The 21,677-nt window shown below is 45.6% G+C and overlaps 2 protein-coding genes across 7 annotated transcripts in view; one reads left to right on the forward strand and one right to left on the reverse strand.

Moving 5' to 3' along the window:
• FKBP1B (FKBP prolyl isomerase 1B) lies at positions 1 to 11,161 on the reverse strand. 2 transcript variants are annotated; one of them, XM_003125365.6, is made up of 4 exons: positions 10,956 to 11,161; positions 7,164 to 7,211; positions 2,135 to 2,247; positions 1 to 606 (listed from the first exon to the last, which is right to left on the reverse strand). In XM_003125365.6, exons 1-4 carry the CDS (start codon positions 10,990 to 10,992, stop codon positions 478 to 480), a joined length of 327 nt encoding a protein of 108 aa, XP_003125413.1. In that variant the 5' UTR covers positions 10,993 to 11,161; the 3' UTR covers positions 1 to 477. The 2 variants fall into 2 exon arrangements, with proteins under 2 accessions (XP_003125413.1, XP_013851759.1); XM_013996305.3 differs by having other exon boundaries at positions 1 to 651.
• Positions 10,657 to 21,677, forward strand: part of WDCP (WD repeat and coiled coil containing) — an 18,814-nt gene continuing 7,793 nt past the window's right edge. For 2 of the 5 annotated variants that reach the window (XM_085019839.1, XM_085019841.1), the window contains exons 1-2: positions 10,657 to 10,758; positions 18,264 to 20,064. In XM_085019839.1, the coding sequence (XP_084875965.1) occupies positions 18,283 to 20,064 (1,782 nt within the window). In that variant the 5' untranslated portion in view covers positions 10,657 to 10,758; positions 18,264 to 18,282. Of the gene's footprint in view, positions 10,759 to 12,757; positions 12,858 to 18,263; positions 20,186 to 21,677 lie in introns of those variants that run through there. The other 3 variants (XM_005662694.4, XM_085019840.1, XR_014842441.1) reach the window with 2 other exon arrangements.

Below are 21,677 nucleotides of genomic sequence, written 5' to 3' on the forward strand. Positions count from 1 at the left end.
TTTGACAAGCACAGAGCTTTTATTTTACATATCGTTTCCAAAGAGGACATTGTTTAAGTCAGCAGAATTTCCAAGAAAGTGACAGCAAAGGTAACTGGCTCAAGTCCCTCTGTGTACATCATGTACATCTCATGTCTGAGCACCTTGTGTGTCTGGCTTAAGTAAAGGTAAGGCAGTGTAGATTGTGCGGACACAAAATCTGTTCTGTGATCAGGAATGGCTACTACATGCATCACGCAAAATGCACAACCTGAAACATTTCAATCTGCAACCAAAGTTTCCTCAAGCAAAGATGCACGTGAACAATGACAGAACACATACAGAGCAACTTGGGCAGAGAGAATGGATAATGCCGTGGGGCCGTGAGGTTAGCGCACTGATCAAGAGCCCCAAGCAGGAGGAGCCGTCCCAGTGGCAGAGCAGGCTAAGGAGGGTGAGCAGCAGCCATCTCCAGCCACCTTGCGTTCCTTCCTGCCTTCACTCTAAGTTGAGCAGCTCCACGTCAAAGATGAGGGTGGCATTGGGAGGGATGACACCAGGGTGGCCCGTGGCTCCATACGCCACATCAGGGGTGCAGGTCAGCTTCGCCCTCTGCCCCAAGCTCATCTAGCAGGGATGGGGGCAGATGGGGAGAGGAGAAAGAGGACCCAGCTTGATTTAAAAGAAAAAAGTAAGATAACTATGGCATTTTCCCAAACCATCTTCATGGTAACTGCAGATCTGAGAAGAGTTGTTTTTTGGTTTTTGTTTTTTCTTTTTGGCCACCATGCAGCATATGGAGTTGCCAGGCCAGGGATCAGATCCGATCCACAGTTACGACCTACACCGCAGCTGGGGCAATGCCAGATCTTTTGACCCATTGCACTGTGCGGGGGATGAACCTGTCCTGGTGCTGCAGAGACACCACCAATCCCATTGCGCCACAGTGGGAACTCCTGAGATGAGTTTTATATGTGGCATATCTGAAGGGATGCTAAGAGTTGTGACAAATGTAGGTTCTGCCTCAGACTAGCAGAGAATTGACTATAGGATAATAACTTCCACAAAGTAGTCCCAAATTCATTCGTCCAACAAGCATTCCTGGTTATTCAAATAACGTACGACCCAAATACTTCGGTTTGTTCAAAATTTTTCCTCACCTTCCAAAGAAGCTTAAAGAGGGTGTACAAAGAGTCCATTTGGGAGTTCCCGTCACGGCACAGCAGAAATGAATCTGACTAGGATCCATGAGGATGCAGGTTTGATCCCTGGCCTTGCTCAGTGGGTTAAGGATCCAGCACTGCCATGAGCTGTGGTGTAGGTCGAAGATACAGCTTGGATCTTGCGTTGCTGTGGCTATGGTGTAGGCCAGCAGCTGCAGTTCCAATTGGACCCCTAGCCTGGGAACCTCCATATGCTGTGGGGGCGGCCCTAAAAAGCAAAAAAAGTAGGTGACAGGAGCAGTTCATTAGCAAGATCTAGAGATTAGAGGCCACAGCAAGAAGCATCATATGACTTTAAAGAGTATGAACCAGGGCTCATCATAGCAGTCCTCAAAAACCTGTCTGTCATTAGTGGGACAATTGGTGAAATCAATAATCAATTTTTAAATTTTTAATAACTGACTCAAAAATTTGACTAGATTGATTAATAGCATTATATCAATGTGAATGTCCTGGTTTAGATCATTGTACTCTGGTTACGTAAAATGTTAACACTTAGAGAAGCTGGGTAAAGGGTATATGGAAACTCTACTATATCTGTGGTATTTCTGCAAGTCTGAAATTGTCCTTTTTTTTAACTTAAAAAAACTACCTAATCAACTATAATAAAAAAAATTAAAAATAAATAAATAAAAGTCCCTTGGCCCACCTCACCCCAACTCTTCTGCTGCCTCAGTCCTGAACAGCTGGTAGCTCACAGGCTTGCTCAGAACTAGGGGAGGTGTGCTTGGAATGAGAACCCTTGGTGACACAAAAGAGTCATGCTGGCACTGAAAGGGGTAGGGACACAAAGCCAGGACTGAAACTAGGTGACATGGCCATGCCCTGGCAGTGGAGGCAGAGCAGTGGTGGTCTGTGATAGGGTGAGGGCAGACGGCGGAGCCCAGGCCCCCAGCTCCTCAAATCCCCCTTAAGAAGGATCCTCATCCTACCTGGGCTGCACCCTCTTCAAAACCTTTGATGACTTCCTGTTTGCCGATTCTGAACTTGAAAGGTTTGTTTCTGTCTCTGGAGGAATCAAATTTCTTCCCATTTTGGAGCATTCCTGTGAAAGCAAGGATAGGGTGGGCAAGAGCTGTGGTCATGAGTTAACTCCCAATTCGAGTTCAAAATGTCCAAAATGGAATGCCCTTTCTGCACAAACCTCCTGGTCTTCTAGTCCTCCCCATTCATCCCATTGACCAAGCAAGAAACTCGAACATTTCCACATACCGCCTATCACCAAATCCTATGTCATCTTTGGAGTCCAGCTATTTTCTATTCCTACCACTCTTTGGCCTCATCAAGGCTCCGTCATGTCTCACCTGTGTACAGGATCCAACTAATCTTTTTGCTCGGTTCTTCCATTCCATTCTCCAAACTGCACCCAGAATGATTTTTTTAAAACATATATCTGATCACATTACTCCCTTGTTTAAAATGCTTCAGGAGTTCCCGTCGTGGCACAGCAGAAACGAATCTGACTAGGAACCGTGAGGTTGTGTGTTTGATCCCTAGCCTCAATCAGTGGGTTAAGGATCCGATGTTGTTGTGAGCTGTTGTAGGTCGCAGATGCAGCTTGGATCCCGCGTTGCTGTGGCTATGGTGTAGCCTGGAAGCTGTAGCTCCAATTGGACCCCTAGCCTGGGAACCTTCATTTGCCATGGGTGTGGCCCTAAAAAGCAAAAAATAAAAATAAAATGCTTCAGTAACTTCCCCACCCAACCCCACCCCTGTGGCAGAATCTGTCTGGCCTAATAACCTTTCTCTGCCTTCCCCCACCTTCCCTTCCCTGCCCTATTCAGGTCATACCCTTCTCAAATACTTGTGCACATTACAACTTTTTTCATGTAGTTTCCTCCGTTTTCCCAGGCATTTACACCTCAGGATGAGCCCTAACCTGGTTTTTCCAGAGTTCCCCTGACATGTAAAACCCAAATACCATATCCTTTACTGGAGCGAACAGTGTAAAGTGCTCCAGCCAGTCAGTGGTGGCCTCCAGACCCCATAAAAAAGGCTGTATGAATCTAGAACCCAGAAATTATCTTCAGCAGTTTGGAGCATCCTTCAGCCTCCAGCGGCGGATAGCTCGTCATTTCTGATGTACATGTGTTATCTCAGTCCAGCTGCCTAAGACTCAAGAGCAGTTTTTCTATTTTTGTAATTATTGGTGATGCAAGCTCAAAGATCAGACCTTCTGTAAATGATGCTATTCTGTGACTTCTTCTTTGGCCCCTGGACCACAACAGAAGGCAATTTGGGACCAGAGAAAGATCTAGCTTATACATTCAGAGACGATTCTGACTTCACTCTGGCACTAACTCATTGTGTGAAGTTAGGCAAATCACTTCTTTCCTGGCCTCCGATTTGCCAAGTTTAACATGAGAATTCTGGGCTTGGTTAGTGTCTGAGCATCTGTGATTCTAATTCCTAATTCATACAACTTAAATGTATATAGGAGATATTTTTATTTACCTACTTTCTGGGCAGAATAAATTGAGCTCTTGCCCTGGGTACTAAATCTGGCAAAGGAGAAAACCCTATGGCACAGAGATACACACAGATGGATACTTCTATATCAAACACAGGAGATCAAGTACAAACTCAGGCATACACACTGGTTGCTAAGATATTCAGAGATGTGCTTGCATGCTCACATGCGCTTACGCACAAGCACTCAAAAGAAAAAGCCCAATGGCCAAACAGATGCTAAGAAAATGTTTAGGTACACAGATATAATACATTCACACAGACACACATATAGATAATACCCACAAACATACTCACTCATGTAGTCACACACTCCATTAACGATTGACTTCCGCTGGAGTTCCCATTGTGGTTCAGCAGAAACAAATCTGACTAGCATCCATGAGGTCGCAGGTTTGATCTCTGGCCCCACTCATTGGGTTAAGGATCCAGCATTGCCGTGAGTTGTGGTGTAGGTCACAGACGTAGCTCAGATCTGGCATTGCTGTGGCTATCATGTAGGCTGGCAGCTGTAGCTCTAATTTGACCCCTAGCCTGAGGAAGCTCCATATGCCCCATGTGCAGCCTAAAAAAGACAAAAAAAAAAAAAAAAGATTGACCCATTCCCTAATTTCTTCAGGTTTCATTTGGCAATCTGCTTCAAACTATAAACAGTTATCTACTACTGCCGGTTCAGCCATAACCTGCAGTCCAGAAACAGACCCACAGATATATGGTGACCTGATTTGACAAAGGTGCTACTGAAATGCAATGGAGAAAGGATGATTTTTATTATTAATGTTGCTGGATCAACTGTATATACAAATGGGGGAAAAAATGAACCTTGACCCCCTATCTCTCCCGCACATAAGAATCAATTCTAGGTAAATCACAGACCTAAATATGAAAGATAAAATAATAAAGTTATAAAATCATAAACAGAAGAATGTCTTTATCACCTAGGGACAGACAAAGATTCCTGAACTGAACACAAAAGTACTAAATATAAAAGACTTTAAAAGAGTTCCCTGGTGGTACAGCAGGTTAAAGATCCAGTGTTGTCATTGCTGTGGCGCAGGTTCGATCCCTGGCTCAGGAACTTAAGCATGCCACCAGCAGGGGCAAACAAAGAAAAAAGAAAGAAAAGATTGTAAGACTTAATTTAAATTAAGAACTTTTGTTCAAAAGATGCCAATAAGAGCAAAATGGCAAGCCATAGCATGGGAGATGTTTGGCATAAATATAACCAACATAAGACTCATCCAGAATACATAATGAAGTACAAATCAATAAGAAAAAGACAGCTAACCTATTTTTCTTTAAATGGGGGCATAGTAAAGAGAATATCCAAATATCCAGGAAGCACATGAAACTTCACTGATCATCAGGGCAGTGCAAGTCAAAACCACGATGGATGCCCTGGGCACTGCCCCCCAGCCCCAGAGTGGGCCAAAAACAAAACAAAAACCAGATATTACCAAGTATTGATGAGAATGTAGTCTAACCAGAACTCACATATTGCTAGTGACAGTGAAAACTGGCACAACTACTTTAGAAAGCTGTTTGGTAAGATCTGCTAAATCTAAGTATAGGTATAACCCTAAGCCCCAGCAATTCCACTTCTGGGTATCTAGCCAACCAGAATGTGTACATATACATACCGAGGCATCTACAAGATGGCTCAAAGCAACACAATTCATAATAGCTAAAAATTAACAACAACCTGGGACTTCCCTGGTGGCCTAGTGGTTAAGGACTCAGCATTGTCACTGCTGTGGCTCAGGTTACTGCTGTGGCTTGGGTTCAGTTCCTGGCCTGGGAACTCTTGCATGCTGGGGGCATGGCCAAAAACACTGACCACAACCCAAATGTTCAACTATAGAAAGTATAATTGCAGTATATTCATAAAATGACCTGTACAGGGATTTAAAAACCAGCAAACTACTCTGGATTAATCTCACGGACATAAAATGTGAAATAAGTGACATAATGAGTGAAATGAGCCAAACACAAGAGTACATACTCTATGGTTTCATTTACGTGAAGTTAAAAAACAGGCAAAACCAAGTTACAATGCTGGTTACCTTTGGGGAAGTGCAATGACTGGGGCAGGCATGAGGGAGACTCCTGGGGCTGTGGGAAATGTTTGTTGATCTGGGGAGTGGCTACATAAGTGTGATCACTTTTGAAAAATTTCATTGAGCTGTATATCTCAGAGCTATGTTCGCTAATATATTTGTATTTAATAAAAAAGTTTCCCCAAAAGTACCACACAGGGTTTGATGAGGCAGCCCCTCCCCAGACCAGAGCCGCTCATGGCTGATGTTAGTGTTTAATGCACATTGCATCCTGTCTGTATGTATTGTGAAAAGTCTTTGCAAAAGGATGTTGTGGTTTCAGTAACTTGATAAGTCCTGGTCTGTCTGCAACATGTAGAACAGATAAATCAATTACACAGGTCAGAGGCCCCAGAAGCCTCATGGTAATGAGGCCACATCACCGGGAGATAAAACACAGCTCCAGTCCACTGACGTCAGTGACTGGCAACACAGCTGTTGAGAAATACCCACACCGTCTCCTAGAATTAACCTGGCACTTCACACTGGTCCAGAGAACTGCTAAAAATGGCCCCATCTGACTGTGTCCTAGGAATTAAACTGGCCTTGCTGTCTGCTAAGTGGCTGTCACCAAATTTGCCACTTTGGGAAGCAGGTCACAAGGGAGAGCACTTACCCACCGCCCCAGAACAAACATCTGCTCATGATCTCCCTGCCAGTAGTCCTCAGGAACTCCATTCTAGTATGTTCCTCAGAGCACATGGCCTTTAATCCTCATCATCCAAGAGGGCTCAGCAGAGACGTGGGGCCCTTGTCCATTTCCACAGCACCCTGAGACAAGCACTGCCATCACCTGCCCCTCACACTGCTTCTGAGCCTCCAGCGACTTGTCTGCCCTTCCCCGCCCCACCCCAGCCCCAATGAAGGTAGGAGGGATGCTCTTTTTCACTCTTGTGCCCCTAGTGCCCAGCACAGCATCTTGTACACAGTAGGTGCTCAATAACAGCTGAATTGAGTAGTCTATTTCTAAAAAAAGAAGGGAAATTCTAAGGAAGCCAATCTCCTCTTGTCTAATAGCACTATAGGATGAGAAAAGGGAGTCTACAGGGAGGGTCAGGGCTCTCAGAGCTGGAAGAGGAATTTCCAAGTATCAGACAGAACTAGGAGGGGCAGGATTCCACCCTGCCTGCAACAGATGGAAGGGGAATGGAGATGGCTGGCTCAGTCAGGGGCTGGCATGCAATGGCCCCCGCTTGAATAAGAGAGGAGGGGTTCATCTTGCAAGCCCCCTTTCTCATGCCCTCAAGGCTGGCTAGAGGAGTGGGAGTTAGCTGGTCAGAGAAAGACTCGGCTGCTTGGGCTTTGGGCCTGATCCAGGGGAGCAGATACCTCTGCAGAGAGACCTACTACCTGGGGAGGGGCAGGTCTGGATGAGGGCAGAGGGAGCGAGGCCTACCTGTGTAGTGCACCACACACGTCTGGCCCTTCTTGGGGAATGTCCTTCCTGCAAAGAGACATGAGGGAGATGAATGAACAGTGCATTGGAAGAAAGTTGCCTGGGACATTTCAGGTGTGACCAAGAGCTCTGGCTCACATTCCCCTCCACACCAGAGAGATGCCCATGGCTCCAGTTCTGGCTCTTTGCTTCGTATTAGTCACTTCACCAGATTAGTTACTTTATCTCTCTGACTTTGAAACTTTACTCCCATGGGTTCCTCAACTCTACTCTCTCCTGGTTCTTTTCCTTCCTGTGATTACTCTTTTTACTTTCCTTCACCCATTCCACAAACATTTCTGACAGCCTACTTTCTGCTAGGCCTGGGTTAGATTCCAGAGACAGAGAGCAATCTATGAGCTCAGGATAAAGTTAGGGCAACAGACACATAAATAATAGATTACAATGAAGGGTGATACCTATGCTCAAGGATGAATAAACACAATCATTCACAAATATTTACTGAACACCTACTATGTGCAAGGCCTGGGCCTGATCTTGGGCTACACCAGTGAATCACACAGACAAGATCCCTACTCTTTTGAAACTTACTTTCTAGGAGTTCCCATTGTGGCTCAGTGGTTAATGAATCCCACTAGGAACCATGAGGTTTTGGGTTCGATCCCTGGCCTTGCTCAGTGGGTTGGGGATCCGGCATTGCTGTGAGCTGTGGTGTGGGTCTCAGACGCGGCTTGGATCTGGCATTGCTGTGGCTCTGGTGTAGGCCGGCAGCTACAGCTCCTATTAGACCCCTAGCCTGGGAACCTCCATATGCCGCGGGAGTGGCCCTAGAAATGGCAAAAAGACAAAAAGACAAAAAAAAAAAAAAGACAACAAAGATCATGATAAGTTCTCTAAAGAAAATAAACACAATGATCAATTAGAGAGAGATGCAGTGGAACAGGTCATCTTAGAAGGGGTGGTCTAGGACAGCTTCTCAGAGATGACATGTAAGCTGAAACTTGAAGAATGAGAAATACACTGGGAAAAGCAAGGCTGGAAGAGGGAGCAGGATGTGCACAAACTGTGAGGCCAGAAAGGACCAGCACATTTGCAAAATAGAAAGGAGCCTAGATGACTGGAAAGAAGAGAAGGAGGTGGAGACAAGTGGAAAAGAGCTGGATCATACAGGGCCTTGCAGAGCTGCACTGAATTCTAAGTGCTACAGGAAGCCACTGGAGGGTTTTAAGCAAGAGAATGACATAATCTGAATTAAGATTTTATAAGATCACTCTAGCTGCTGTGTGTAGGAGGGACAGTTAGGCGCCTGTTGCAATAATCCAGACAGAAAATCAATGATGGCTTGAATTAACGTGGCTGGCAGCAGAGAAGAGTAAAATAGACTGGAGATATATTTTAGAATTGGAGCTGACAGGGCATGCTAATGGCGTGGAGATGGGGTGCATGATGAGGGAGGAGGAGAAAACAAGCACAATGCCTAGGGATTAGATTTGAGCGAATGGAAGGACGGAGGAGCTGATTCCTGAGATGGGAAGACTAAGGAGGAACAGATTTGTGAGGGTGGCAATCTTGAGATGTCTATTAGACATCTGAGTTTGTACTGCAAGGAGGCAGATGGAGAGTCTGCACTAGAGATAAAATTTGGGTAGAATTTAAAGCCATAGGGCTGGATAGCAAAAACTTGGGAGGGCTAACAGCTGAGCCAACAGTTACATGGGGACCCAGAGGAGGGAGCAACTGGGAGTGTCAGGGAATGTATCAGAAAGGAGATAATGGTTAACTGGGTCTTAAAAGATGAGTAGTTTGCCAGAGGAAGGGAGATAATTTGGGAAAAGTTCAAAGGCCTTGGGTTGAACAGTAGTGGGAGCCTGTCTGGTTCCCTGCTACAAACCTAGGGCCCAGCACACAGTATATGCTCAATAAATATTTGCTGAATGACTAGTGTGTTTAACAACTTGCAGACAGCTTGATAAAGCTAGAGGAAAGTCAGTGGTGGGGGGAGGGACTGATGGTAAGAGATGAGGCTGTAGCGTGGAAGGTAACAGGAGGCCATATGACTGTCTGCCTGGAAAAGGAGAAGGAAGGGTCATTAAAAATGTTATGCCCAGGGAGGGGCATGGTCAAAGATGCATTTTTAAACAATCCTCAGGCTGTGGTGAGGAAAACGGCGGGGTGGGCTGGGAGGCCAGGTGGAAGGCCAGGAGGTGAGACTGGAGATGAGACTAGTTTAGAGACTGCACAGAAATCTAGATGAGAGATGATGGTGGCCTGAACTAGGGCAGGGGTTAAGGAGATGGAGCCTTGAGATATTCAGCAGGAGAATTTAGCAGGATTGCTGTGGGCCTGACAAAGACCAGCATCCCTGGCATGGCAGCTTAGCTGCTGAAATATTAATTGGTACCTTCTCCCTTCTAGGTTACAGCACGGTAGCTGGCCCTTGTGTGCTTCCTTGACTCAGGGGTTTAGAATGAGCTAAAAGCAGAAAGCCAAAGCTCCTCCAGGCTTTGCCTAAAAATCTGATCCTTTTCAAGAAAAAATCCCACCTGTCCCTCGCCAGGGAGGGAGGATAGGGAGAGAAAACTCTAAAGGTTTCTTGAGCCAGGGAAGGAAGAAGAGGTCTCCAGACTCGAGGTAGAACTCTATGGCAGTTCCCGGGGGGTGTGATAGGGCCTTAAGGAGATAAGCACAGAAAAAGAAGCCTGTAGCCCATTGGTGAACCAAGGATGTGGCTGGGACTTCTAGGGACCACTATTTTTCAATAAGGAAGGTGGCCTGGAACCGAGTTACCTCAACTTTTCTGGGGGTATAGGGATGCCAGTAATGTCTGAGGTGCAGTCTGTCTGTCAAATCCTGCTGCGGCAGCAGTCTGACTTACGGTTGCTTTAAAAAAAATAAAGAAATAGCTACTCCTTGCTCATCCAGACTCGATTACACAAGGGTGATGCCTGGAATGTCTGGCTTGGGAAAGTAAGTGGTGCCAATCCCGTGGCAGGAAAGAGAGAACAGAGAGGAGAGCCTGGGAGTGGGGAAGACAAGGAGCATGAGTTCGGCGTTGGACTTGCCGACTTTCAGGGATCCATGGGACATCCAGATAGAGGCTGAGCAGCAGCTGGATAAAGGGACTACCGTGAACTCAGATTGGAGGTCTGGGCTAGAGGCTTAAGTTTGGAGGCCATTGGGTTGCAGCCCATAATGAAAGCAATGTGAGTGAACAGGATGGCCAGAGAGGCTGAGTGGGGCAGAGAGGATAAAGCAAGATGCAGAGGCAGCGGGGAAAGTGCTCCTCCCTTTCCAGACTGGCTCGACCCCCACAACGCCTCACCACCCAGATCCCAGGGACCGCCGGATCAGAGGCCCGGCGGCGAGGGCGTTAGAAGGGGGCTGCCCCAAGCAGAAGAGACCCCAAACATGTTCTTTCCCCTGTTTCCAGAGCTCACTCAGCAGGACAGGGAAGGCGGAGCTAAAACGCGGCCCTGGGAAATCAGCAGTAGCGGATAACCGAGCGGTTCCAGCCGCGCCAGGAGCAGCCTGAGGCCCTCGGGGCGGTGGCGGGCCGCAGACCCCAGCCTCCCAGCCGCAGCCTTCGTTCCTCTAGGTGAGCAGACGCGGAAGGGGATGGCGAAGGATGTCTGCTAGACCCCGAGCAGTTCTGTCTGGGGTCTTCTCTCGCCGCCCCCATCCTAGGCCCGCTTCCCCTGTTCAGCACCCTCCGCGCCACCTCGGAATCTGCCCCCCGCCCGCCGGGCTCCGCCCCGAGACCCCTCCTCCTCCCCCGGCTCCGCCACCCGGTACCGTCTCCCGGGGAAATGGTCTCGATCTCCACGCCCATCGCGGTCCCACTGGCCCCGCCTCCGAGGGTCCCTGCTGTTGCCCCGACCCCGGCTCGGCTCCGGCCCTGGCCCGCTGGCGCTCCGGCTCGCCTCCCCCGCCGCCACTGCAGAGTCGGAGGAGGTGCGGCTGGAGTCGGGACCTGCGCGGGGAGGGGCCACCGGGAAGGGGGCGGCGGGGCGGAGCGGCGCGGAAAGGTGGGGTCGACCAGGGCGGGGCCCCGGGGAAGGGACCCTGACGCGGCTGCTCGGCAGCTTGACCAGGCTAATGTGCTTTAACCCACCGACTGGGGAGAATGTCGAAGGAAGCAAGCAGATACTAGCACATCCACCCACCCATCCATCCATCCACCCATCCAGCTATCTATCCATCTATCCATTTATGCATCCATCTGTTTAACACATGTTTATCTAGCACCTACTCTGTGTTAAGCTCCGGGAGTCAACCCGGTCTCATAGACTGGAGGGGGAGGGGAAAGGTTGGCAACAAACCAACATTTTAATTAGACATGTTCACTGCCGTAGAATTCAGAACGTTATGGAAGGACCAGAGAGGATGGTCCCATCTAGGCTGTAGGGACAAGCTGGGGGCTGGGGACTGGGGGTGGGGGGGAGAAGAAACCAATCATTACTGACCTTTCCCCACCCACCCTAAACCCCCATTCTCCATCTCGAATAATTCTGACCCACGCATAGGTGGGTTCCCACCTTTCAAGACCGAGAACTGTGCCCTGGGGATACCAACTGAATTAAGACAGAATCGCTTCCTTGAAGAATTGAATCTGTGACAGATGGAGACACACACAGTTACAGCGTGGAGTGATTCGTGCTGTGGGATGAATGAATGAATGATGAGTAAGTTGTACCTTGAGCTCCTCCTCCACGCTGGGCCCTTCACCTCCACCCATAGGAGATCCAGGAATCCGGAAATATTATTTTTTGGAGGAGGTAGCATTTGCTTGACAAATGTATTGGACTTTAAATTTTCTCCCGCCCCCCCATTCTTCTCTGCACTGTTGCAGAAATTAACATGACAGCGACAAGTGGCGCTGGAAGATAAACAGGAGGAGAAAAGCCTGAGCAAATCAGATGTGGGCCCTAGAGGTATTGTTCTTCCACATATCCCCTCCCCAACTCTCCCAGATGGTTAGGGCAGAGACGTCAGGTTATCAGCATCCCTGAAGGAGGACTGCCAGTGTTGTTCAAGAAACATGATGGTCAACTGTACTGTGAGAGTCAGGATCTGAATTTCCAAAGTGTGGCCCAGAATCTCCCAGGGAATCTCCTTGAGCTGTGGCCATGGGCAGGCACTTTTGCGGTTAGTGTAGAAACAGGGGTTTGTAATTGGGACAGGTCCACGAAGCGGCTTCAGTTAAATGCCACTATTTGGTGTATGGACGAGAACACTTGCTCTGAGGCGATTTTATCATATTTTAAAGAGGTCCTCAACTCCTTCTCAACCCCCTTCCTCCACCCCCCCCAAAAAAAAGGTTAAAAAACCGTGTTGACTGTAGAGCGCCCAGACGCCTTCTTAGACTAAAAGACCCGATGGGAAAATGAGGGAAAGCGCTAAACCTCTCACGGAATTGTGGCAGGCTTACCGTCGGTGGTCTGCACCGTGAATACAACTCCCAGAAGTCCGTGCGGCAAAGCCGGAGCTTATTGGCCAGTGGGAAGGACCCTCTCCTAACAGGACACAAAGAACAGCCAATAGAGATGGGTCGTTGCTGCGCTTGCCCAGCCACCGCTCACCTATCAGGGGCTTGCGAGCGGTGCTTCCGGTACCGGCTCAGGGAGTCGGATCCGCGGTCTGTGGACCTGGGCGCCCCTGGGGAGAGCGACTTTCTGTGGGGCGGTGAGACCAGAGGTATTTTGCCTCCACTGATCCAGGGCCTGGCCTGTGTGGGGAGGCTGTAGGTGGGCGGGGAGAGAGGTGGAAGGACCCGCACTTTGGGGGACCGGGGAGGAAAGGATGTGTTACAGGTGTGGGGAGATTGCTGGAGGGGCACGTGAGAAGGACTGGTGGATGCGGATGAGCAGGGGGTGGGTTTAGACCTGAGAATATATTCTCTGTGATTCTCGACTAACACTTCTGGGATCTGTCCTAAGAAAGCCCTTCAAAATGAATGATATGCTTTATGCATAAACACTTTTATTCCAGCGGTATTTATAAAAGGATAACGTTGGCTATAACTATAACCAGGTATTTCACAAGTAAGAAAAAATTATGGAATTGCTTCAGCAGTTTGGGAAAGTGAATATTAAGTGGCTTCTAAAAGTAATTTATAAAACTTTTAAATAAGAAATGCTAATATGCAGTGTGAGGTGGAAAGTCGTAATGTGAAGTTGTACAGTATGATTGAAAAAGTTTAACCCAAACTGCATAGAAATCTGGAGAGATGTAGTCATAATTTTCTCTGAATTTTTTTTTGTGTGTGTGTGTGTGAATTTGCCTTTTTACCTTTCTTGTGTGTTAATTTAAAACAATAGTAAATGTAAAGAATTTGGAGTTATTTTACAGTGAAAACACAATAAACTTAGAAAAACAAATTGGGGAGTATGTAACTCTATTTAAACCTACTGGAAGTGCTCCAGTTCACCTAAGCCACTTGATTGTCACTATAATTTGTCTTAAAAGATTTAAAACAGGAGTACCCATCCTGGCTCAGTGGTTAACAAATCTGACTAGGAACCATGAGGTTGCAGGTTTGATCCCTGGCCTTGCTCAGTGGGTTAACAATCCAGCGTTTTGCCTTGATCTGTGATAATAGGTTGAAGATGCGGCTTGGATCCCACATTGCTGTGGCTCTGGCGTAGGCTGGCAGCTACAGCTCCGATTAGACCCCTATCCTGGGAGCCTCTATATGCCGCAAGTTCAACCCTAGAAAAGACAAAAAAGAAGACCAAAAAAAAAAAAAGATTAAAAAAAAAAAATTGGGGGTTCCCATTGTGGCTCAGTGACTTAAGAACCCTGCTAGTATCCATGAGGATATGGGTTCCATCCCTGGCCTTGCTCAGTGGGTTAAGGATCCAGCATTGCCGACAGCCGTGGTGTAGGTCACAGATGTAGTTTGTATCCAGTGTTTCTCTGGCTGTGGCATAGGCCTGCATCTGCAGGTCTGATTAGCCCCCCAGCCTGGGTACTTGCAATTGAAGCAGGTGCGGTCCCAAAAAGAAAGAAAGAAAAAAAAAAAGAATTAAATGGTCATAGACTGAACACCAGGTCTTGGTTCAGACCGCCTCTCCCCTGAACTAATAGAGTTGACTTTTCTCTCCCTAAAACACCCAGAGCTCCTTATTTGAGAAATCTTATAGTGAGGGTTGAGAGACCCAACAGGTATACAGTTAGCTTTAAGCAAAATATAAATGTCTTAAAAGATGAAAAATAACTGGGGAATGCTCGAAGGTCATTTTAACCTTCGTTATCTTTGTTCTCTGATGTTTCATTAGCAGCTAGCTCTATGGCAATGACTCCCAAATCCTTACCTCTGTCTAAGGTGCAATGCTACACTATATACATCTTCTTTTGTTTTTGTTTCCTGTTTTTTTTTTGGCCTTCTGACAGCATATGGAGTTCCCAGGCTAGGGATCATATCTGAGCCGTAGCTGTGATCTAAGCCGCAACTGCCTCGGATCCTTAATCCACTGTGCCAGGGATCTAACCTTAGGTTCCAGTGCTTCCAAGACACTGCCAATCCAGTTGCACCACAGCAGGAACTCTAACCCTATATACATCTTAAATGAAGCACATCTAATACTAAATTTCTCACATACTGCATACACACTGTTCTTACCTTTGAAGCCTGCTCTGTCTTCTGTATCTGTAAATAATGGTTCAGCAATTCTCCAAGCTAAAAATGTGCATGTTATCCTTAATTCTCCTTTCTTCCTTACCACTCATCCTACTTGGTATCTTTTTCATCTGCCTTAGAAATATGTCTTGAATCCGGCCCTCTTTTTCTGCTGAAGTAGCTGTGAACTGGACTCACTTTCTTATTGTGACATTCAAACTATTTCATGGCTTCTCATTAAACTTGTCCACTTTCTACTTACTCAGATTCATTCTGCACATTGTTATGTGAATGTGTGCTGGTTCCTCTAAATCCTTTATGATTGGGGAGATAGGATTGGAAAGGTATAGCAATATAAGACAGTTTAAGGCCTTCACTGCTTTGCTAGAACATTTTGGAAAAACTTTTGTACACATAGACTGTGGAGATTCATGAAAGGTATTTGAGCAGAAATGCAAAGTGATCAGAGCTGTGACTCTTCTTAAGATAATTCTGGGAGTTCCCATCATGGCTTAGCAGAAATGAATATGACTAGCATCCATGAGGAGGCAGGTTCGATCCCTGGCCTTGCTCAGTGGGTTGAGGATCCGGTGTTGCCATGAGCTATGGCATAGGCTGGCAGCTACAGCTCCGATTAGACCCCTCCTAGCCTGGGAGCCTCCATATGCCATGCAGCCCTAAAAAGACAAATAAGAATAATTCTGCCCAACGCAATAGACCCCAGGCTCTGGGAAAGAAAAGACTGCTATGAAGATGACTTTTCCTTGTCTTTCCCTACTAAAAAAAAATTGGTCAGACCTGGACTAATAATAGAGTAGAAAGGGCTGGAACAAATTTTTATAATTATCATTAGGTTTTTAGGAAAATAGGCCAAATTTCTTCTTGTTTCTAAAGATGGAAAATATTAAAAATTCTTCTAAAAAATCTCAGTAACTTTGTTATCAAGTTTGTTTTTTCTTTATTCACAAATCCTTACCCAGGGCTACTCCTGACCATACACACTCAATGGCATTAGACTGACATGGGTGGCCTAAAACATCATATAAATTGCTCTTGATATAAGTGGCCTATTGGGAATTTTCTCTGCCTAGGAAAATGTATCATGCATTATTTATCAATAGAAGTCTTTTAAAAGTGCATAAATAGATATTAGGGAAAAACATATATTATCTTATACAAGCCCAATGGATTAGAGATGGCAGTTTTCTTCATTAGTAATGACAGCAGACGTATTTCTCCATTTAGCAAGCCATTGCAGAACCACTTAATCTGATATCGTGTAGAAGTATAACAAACCATTCCATTTCAGTGTAAGATTCTAAGAGCAGGGACAAAGCTTGCTAAGTAAGAGGTATGAGAACTAGTTTGCAGATAAGTTAAAAGTCAAATCTACCAGTTTGGTGGATAATACATTTCTTTGGATTTAAAGTCTGAAGGCAGCTTCTGTCTTTGACATTTCCTACTCAGTAAAACAAGGTTGAAAAACTATTGGATTCATTTGTGTGGGTGGCACCAATCAGTTAGTGAGAGTTATTTTGAAGAAGAGGTGGGAATGGAGTCAATTTGGGGTGGGTTAAAAAGAGATTGAGTGGTGAAGCAATGGACACTGCAAGTTAGGCAATTCTTTGATGACCGATGAGATTAGGTGCTATTAAATATGTTGATCATCATAATTGTTTTGTAAATTGTCTTGATATTCTTTGGCCACTTAAAACTTTGTCTTTTTTTTTTTTTTTTTTGCCTTTTCTAGGGCTGCACCTGCGGCATATGGAGGTTCCTAGGCTAGGGGGTCCAGTCAGAGCTGCAGCCTCCAGCCTATGCCAAAGCCACAGCAACTCAGGATCCGAGCCGTGTCTGTGACCTACACCACAGGTCACGGCAAAGCCGGATCCTTAACCCACTGAGCCAGGCCAGGGATCGGACCCACAACCTCATGGTTCCTAACTGGATTCGTTAACCACTGAGCCACGACAGTAATTCCCCAAACTCTGTCTTTTTAACCAGTTCATAAGAGCTTTTTTTGCAATAAAATTTATTACCCTTGGTGTTCCCATGGCTCAGTGGTTATGCCGAGGGTGTGGCCATAGATGAGACAAAAAAAGACAAAAAAAAAGACCAAAAAAAACCACTTATTACTCTTTCAAATAACATGATGCATTTTATAACTGGGTTTTGGCATTTAATTTTATAAGATTTTAATCTTCACGCACACCTATGAGCTTACTACATTCATATAATTTTACATAGTCTATTTACCAAAGGATTTGAGGCAGCCATTTACTGTATTGATCAACTCCATAATGAGTTGACTCATTTCAGGCCTTATGTGCATCTTGCATATTTTATTGGCTTTCTCTAATTCATCATAGCCTTATAGTGAGGCTACAGTCAAAAACTGTAGTTACAGGAGTTCCCATCATGGCCCAGTGGTTAACAAATCCAGCTAGGAACCATGAAGCTGTGGGTTCAATCCTTGGCCTTCCTCAGTGGGTTAAGGATCTGGTGTTGCTGTGAGCTGTGGTATAGGTTGCAGACGCAGCTTGGATCCCACGTTGCTGTGGTTGTGGTGTAGGCAGCGGCTACAGCTCTGATTAGACCCCTAGCCTGGGAACCTCCACGTGCCGCAGGTGCAGTCCTAGAAAAGACAGAAAGACAAAAAAACAAAACAAAAAAACCCCTCTGTAATTATGGTAATGTAAAGAGACGCAGGGTTAGTAGTCAGAATGTATATTTTTTGTTTGTTTACCTGATTTCCTGTGAGTCACTCGGAATTTTGAACCAAGAACTATCATAAGCATTACTTTTGTTTTGCCTATATTGCTGACTTTTAGCATCCCAGTTCTGTGATTTATGCAGAAGTGGCTGCATAAATGGCAGAGTGTAAAAACCAATGTTCCACAGAGGCAATCATAGAATGAACCTGAGAAATAAAATAAGCTGCAATTTCAACCCCTTCATTAAAATGTTTTAAAAAACAGTTTCGTCATTAGGTTTCAACAGTTTGACCTTATTTTGTAGGGAACAACAATTTCTTAGCACTGCTGTAGTCTTTTAATCTGCCAAGTTCCTTCCATCCTTTTATCCCCTCACAGTAATGATCTCTGAAAGGGCTAAGCCACTTGTCTTGTAAAATGTCCTACTTTTTTTTTTTTTTTTTCTTGTCTTTAATCTTAGGGCCACACCCTTGGCATGTGGAGGTTCCCAGGCTAGGGGTCTAATCGGAGCTATAGCTGCCGGCCTACACCAGAGCCACAGCAACGTGGGATCTGAGCCGCGTCTGCAACCTACACCACAGCTCACGGCAACACCGGATCCTTAACCCACTGAGTGAGGCCAGGGATCGAACCCGAAACCTGATGGTTCCCAGTAGGATTTGTTTCTGCTGCGCCACGATGGGGACTCCCTTGTTTGTTTGTTTTTTGACATTTTGAATTTGTCTGATTATATTCTCATAGTATAACTTTCCTTCTTAATCATTTCAGATATCCTTTATCAGAAAGGATGGAGTTGGGAAAAGGAAAACTTCTCAGGACTGGACTGAATGCACTGTATCAAGCAGTACACCCAATTCATGGCCTTGCCTGGACTGATGGGAATCAGATAGTTCTGACCGACTTATACCTTCACAGAGGAGAGGCCATGTTTGGGGACTCAACGGTCATTGGACAACTTGACCATGTGTGTGGGGTGTCCTGGGCCCCACCTCGTACAGCCGACACACTGGCTCTGCTCGCTGTCCAGCACAACAAGCATGTCACTGTGTGGCAGCTGTGTCCTAGAACTTCAGAGACAAGCAAATGGTTCATGTCTCAGACCTGTGAGATTAAACAGTCATTCCCTGTCCTTCCCCAGGGCTGTGTATGGCACCCAAAAAGTGCTGTCCTGACTGTGTTGACTGCACAGGATGTCTCTGTTTTCCATAATGTTCACCGTGACAGTTCCCAGGTCAAAGTGGACATCAATCCCCAAGGCCTCATTCACTGTGCGTGTTGGACCCAGGATGGCCAGAGGCTGGTGGTGGTGGCAGGCAGCAGCCTGCATTCTTATATATGGGACAGTGTGCAGAAGACTCTTCACAGGTGCGCCTTCTGCCCTGTGTTTGATGTGGACAGCTGTGTGCGTGCAGTGTGCGCCACGGTGGACTCACAGGTCGCTATAGCCACTGAGCTTCCATTAGCTAAGATTTGTGGCTTAAATTCATCTGGAACCTTTGACATTCCCCCTAGTGCTGAAGACACTTGTCTGTATACTTTACCAGTTGGTGATGAAGGCTCCTCTGAAACACGAGTTTCTCCCTTTTCTTCGTCCTCTTCTGACCCCCTGGATCTAACTCATATACACTTCAATAGATTTAAATCTGAAGATAGTTCTCTTATTTATCTAAGAAAAAAGGACTGCTTGACAGGAACTGGCCTGGATTCATCCCATTTGGTCCTCTTGACCTTTGAGAAGGAGGTTACCCAGAACGGAAAGGTCACCATCCCTGGCATTCTGGTTCCTGACCTGATAGCATTTAATCTTAAAGCACAGGTACTCGCAGTGGCTTCCAATTCGTGTAATGTAATTTTTATCTATTCTCTCATTCCCTCACTTATGCCACATATCCAGCAAATTCAATTAGAGAATAATGACAGACCGAAAGGCATATGTTTCTTGACAGATAAATTATTATTAATTTTGATAGGAAAACAAAAATCCACTGATTCGGCATTTCCTCCTTCTACAAAATCTGATCAGTATATCATTCGTTTGATCATTAGAGACATAACGTTGGAAAAAGAATCACCAGTGACACCGAGTGAAAACCAGAGTGGGTACTCTGCTTTCAATACTCCGTTAAATAAAGCAAATAGAGAAAAGCTACTTGAAAGTCTTTCCTCAGCTTTTTATCAACAAAACAGAGAGCTCTTATTAACAACTAATATCGGGAATCAAAGTGGAAGGCCTGGAAGGACCCTTATTAAAGAAATCAAAAGTCCTCCATCCCGCATCTGTGATGGCGCCACAGCCCTCGAACGTGTAGGTGCCGGGCCCGTTACCCAGTCAGGAGCACTGCCCAGACCCAGCAGCACACCAGACCCCACCAGTACCATGGAGCCTCCTACCTTGCAAGGGGAGAAGGAAAGTTATCAGCTCTCTAAGGAACTGGAGGTTTTATCTAGGACCCTGATCGAAGTTCAGCGACGTCTATCTGAACTCACAGACTTTCTACGTAACGGAAAGAAATCCCCTTCTGTTTATCCCCTCTCCGAGGACCTGCCTTACGTTCACATCACCTGCCAGGTAACGTTTGCTTTGAGCAGCTACCACTGGCTGCTGCAGCCAGCGGGGACTGCAAGAGAAATGTGTTCACGAGGAAGATGGTTCTAACTGAACTTCAGTGACCTGGCCATGTTATGTTCAGGCAAGTTGTTACACCTTTCCAGGTTGGTGGCCTCCCATCCAGATGGGCACACATACCAGTATACACTGTGACTTTATCAGGCGCGTTGTGTGCAAACATGAAATATTACACTCATCCTGGCAATCTATATTGAGAAAAAAAGTGTTTTAAATCATGCCCTTTCATTGTAAAAACCTTTTACTTGTGCAATTGTAGACACTTTTTCATTTGTAAGAAAGAAGAAATTTTAATGTGGAGTTCCTGTCGTGGCACAGCGGAAATGAATCTGACAAGGAACCATGAGGTGCAGGTTCAGTCCCTCTCAGTGGGTTAAGGATCTGGCGTTGCCATGAGCTGTGGTGTAGGTTGCAGATGAGGCTTGGATCCTGCGTTGCTGTGGTTGTGGCGTAGGCCAGCGGCTATGGCTCCGATTAGACCCCTAGCCTGGGAAGCTTCATATGCCGAGGGTGCGGCCCTAAAAGACAACTAAAAAAAAAAATTTAATGCATTTATGCCTGCATGTGCAAACATGAAATACTACCTGCACAAGTGGGGTCATATCATATCTGTTTTTATCATGAACTCTTTCCTTCCCCATCGAACTCAGCCCTGCTCTTCCTCCCTGTAATCTACTTTAACTAGCAGCTTAATATGGGTCCTTCCATATTTTACTTCATACTCATATAATCTTGCACAGATCTTTGTATATGTAGATGTATATAGGTGCAGAAGTGCTGGTGGTGATTTTGTCATTGTCTTACAAAAATGGGATCGTATGGTGCATTCTTTACTTCCTGCTGAGAGTTTTCTGTTTATTCAGCTGGTACCTTGTTGATAGACATTCACTTTGTTTTCAGCTCTTAGCTACTCCAAGTAGTGCTGCAATAGTATTCTCATATGTTTAGTCTTGTAGTCATATTTTTATTTCTGTTGGCTTGGTTCCCAGAAGTGGAAGTGAAAATTTGGAAACCACATATACACATATATATATGTGTGTGTGTGTATGTTTCTACCTTTAATAGAGTTGCCAGATTGCCTTTCAGAGATTTTTTTACTAAACAGTGTATCATCACATGCCCATCAACAACCTAAGGGACTGTCTTTTTCCTCGCATCCTCACCAATCTGATGAATGTAAAGGGGTGTTTCCCTTACCCTTAGTGAATTTGACTATGTCTTCATGGTTTTTTACAAGTGAATATGAATTGCGTATTGCTCTTTTTTTTTTGCTGTTGAGTTCTCAGTTTACAATAGGTGTTTTTGTGTTTGTATTTTGGCTGTGCCTGCAACATATATAAATTCCTGCACCAGGATTCATACCTGTACCACAGCAGCAACCCCAGCTGGATCCTTAACCCACTACACCACCAAAGAAAAACACAAGAAGTTTTTGAATATAATAGAAATTGATATATATGTAACAGTTTAGATTTTCTTGCTTTTTTTTTTTTTTTTTTTTTTTTTTTTTTTTTTTTAATGGCCGTACCTGTGGCATATGAAGGTTCCCAGGCTAG

The sequence above is a fragment of the Sus scrofa genome, chromosome 3, assembly GCF_054392235.1.
Source record: "Sus scrofa isolate SSC_HxYL_T2T_F1_AM1 chromosome 3, Sscrofa_HxYL_maternal_Yorkshire_Landrace_v2.0, whole genome shotgun sequence".
NCBI classification, from domain to species: Eukaryota; Metazoa; Chordata; class Mammalia; order Artiodactyla; family Suidae; genus Sus; species Sus scrofa.

Coding starts and splice junctions, on each gene's coding strand:
- FKBP1B (XM_003125365.6), bottom strand. CDS start 10,992: ATGGGCGTGGAGATCGAGACCATTTCCCCGGGAGACG. Junction 2,248..7,163: donor GTGTGTGGTGCACTACACAG/GTAGGCCTCGCT, acceptor TTGCTTTCACAG/GAATGCTCCAAAATGGGAAG. Junction 607..2,134: donor TTGAAGAGGGTGCAGCCCAG/GTAGGATGAGGA, acceptor CATCCCTGCTAG/ATGAGCTTGGGGCAGAGGGC.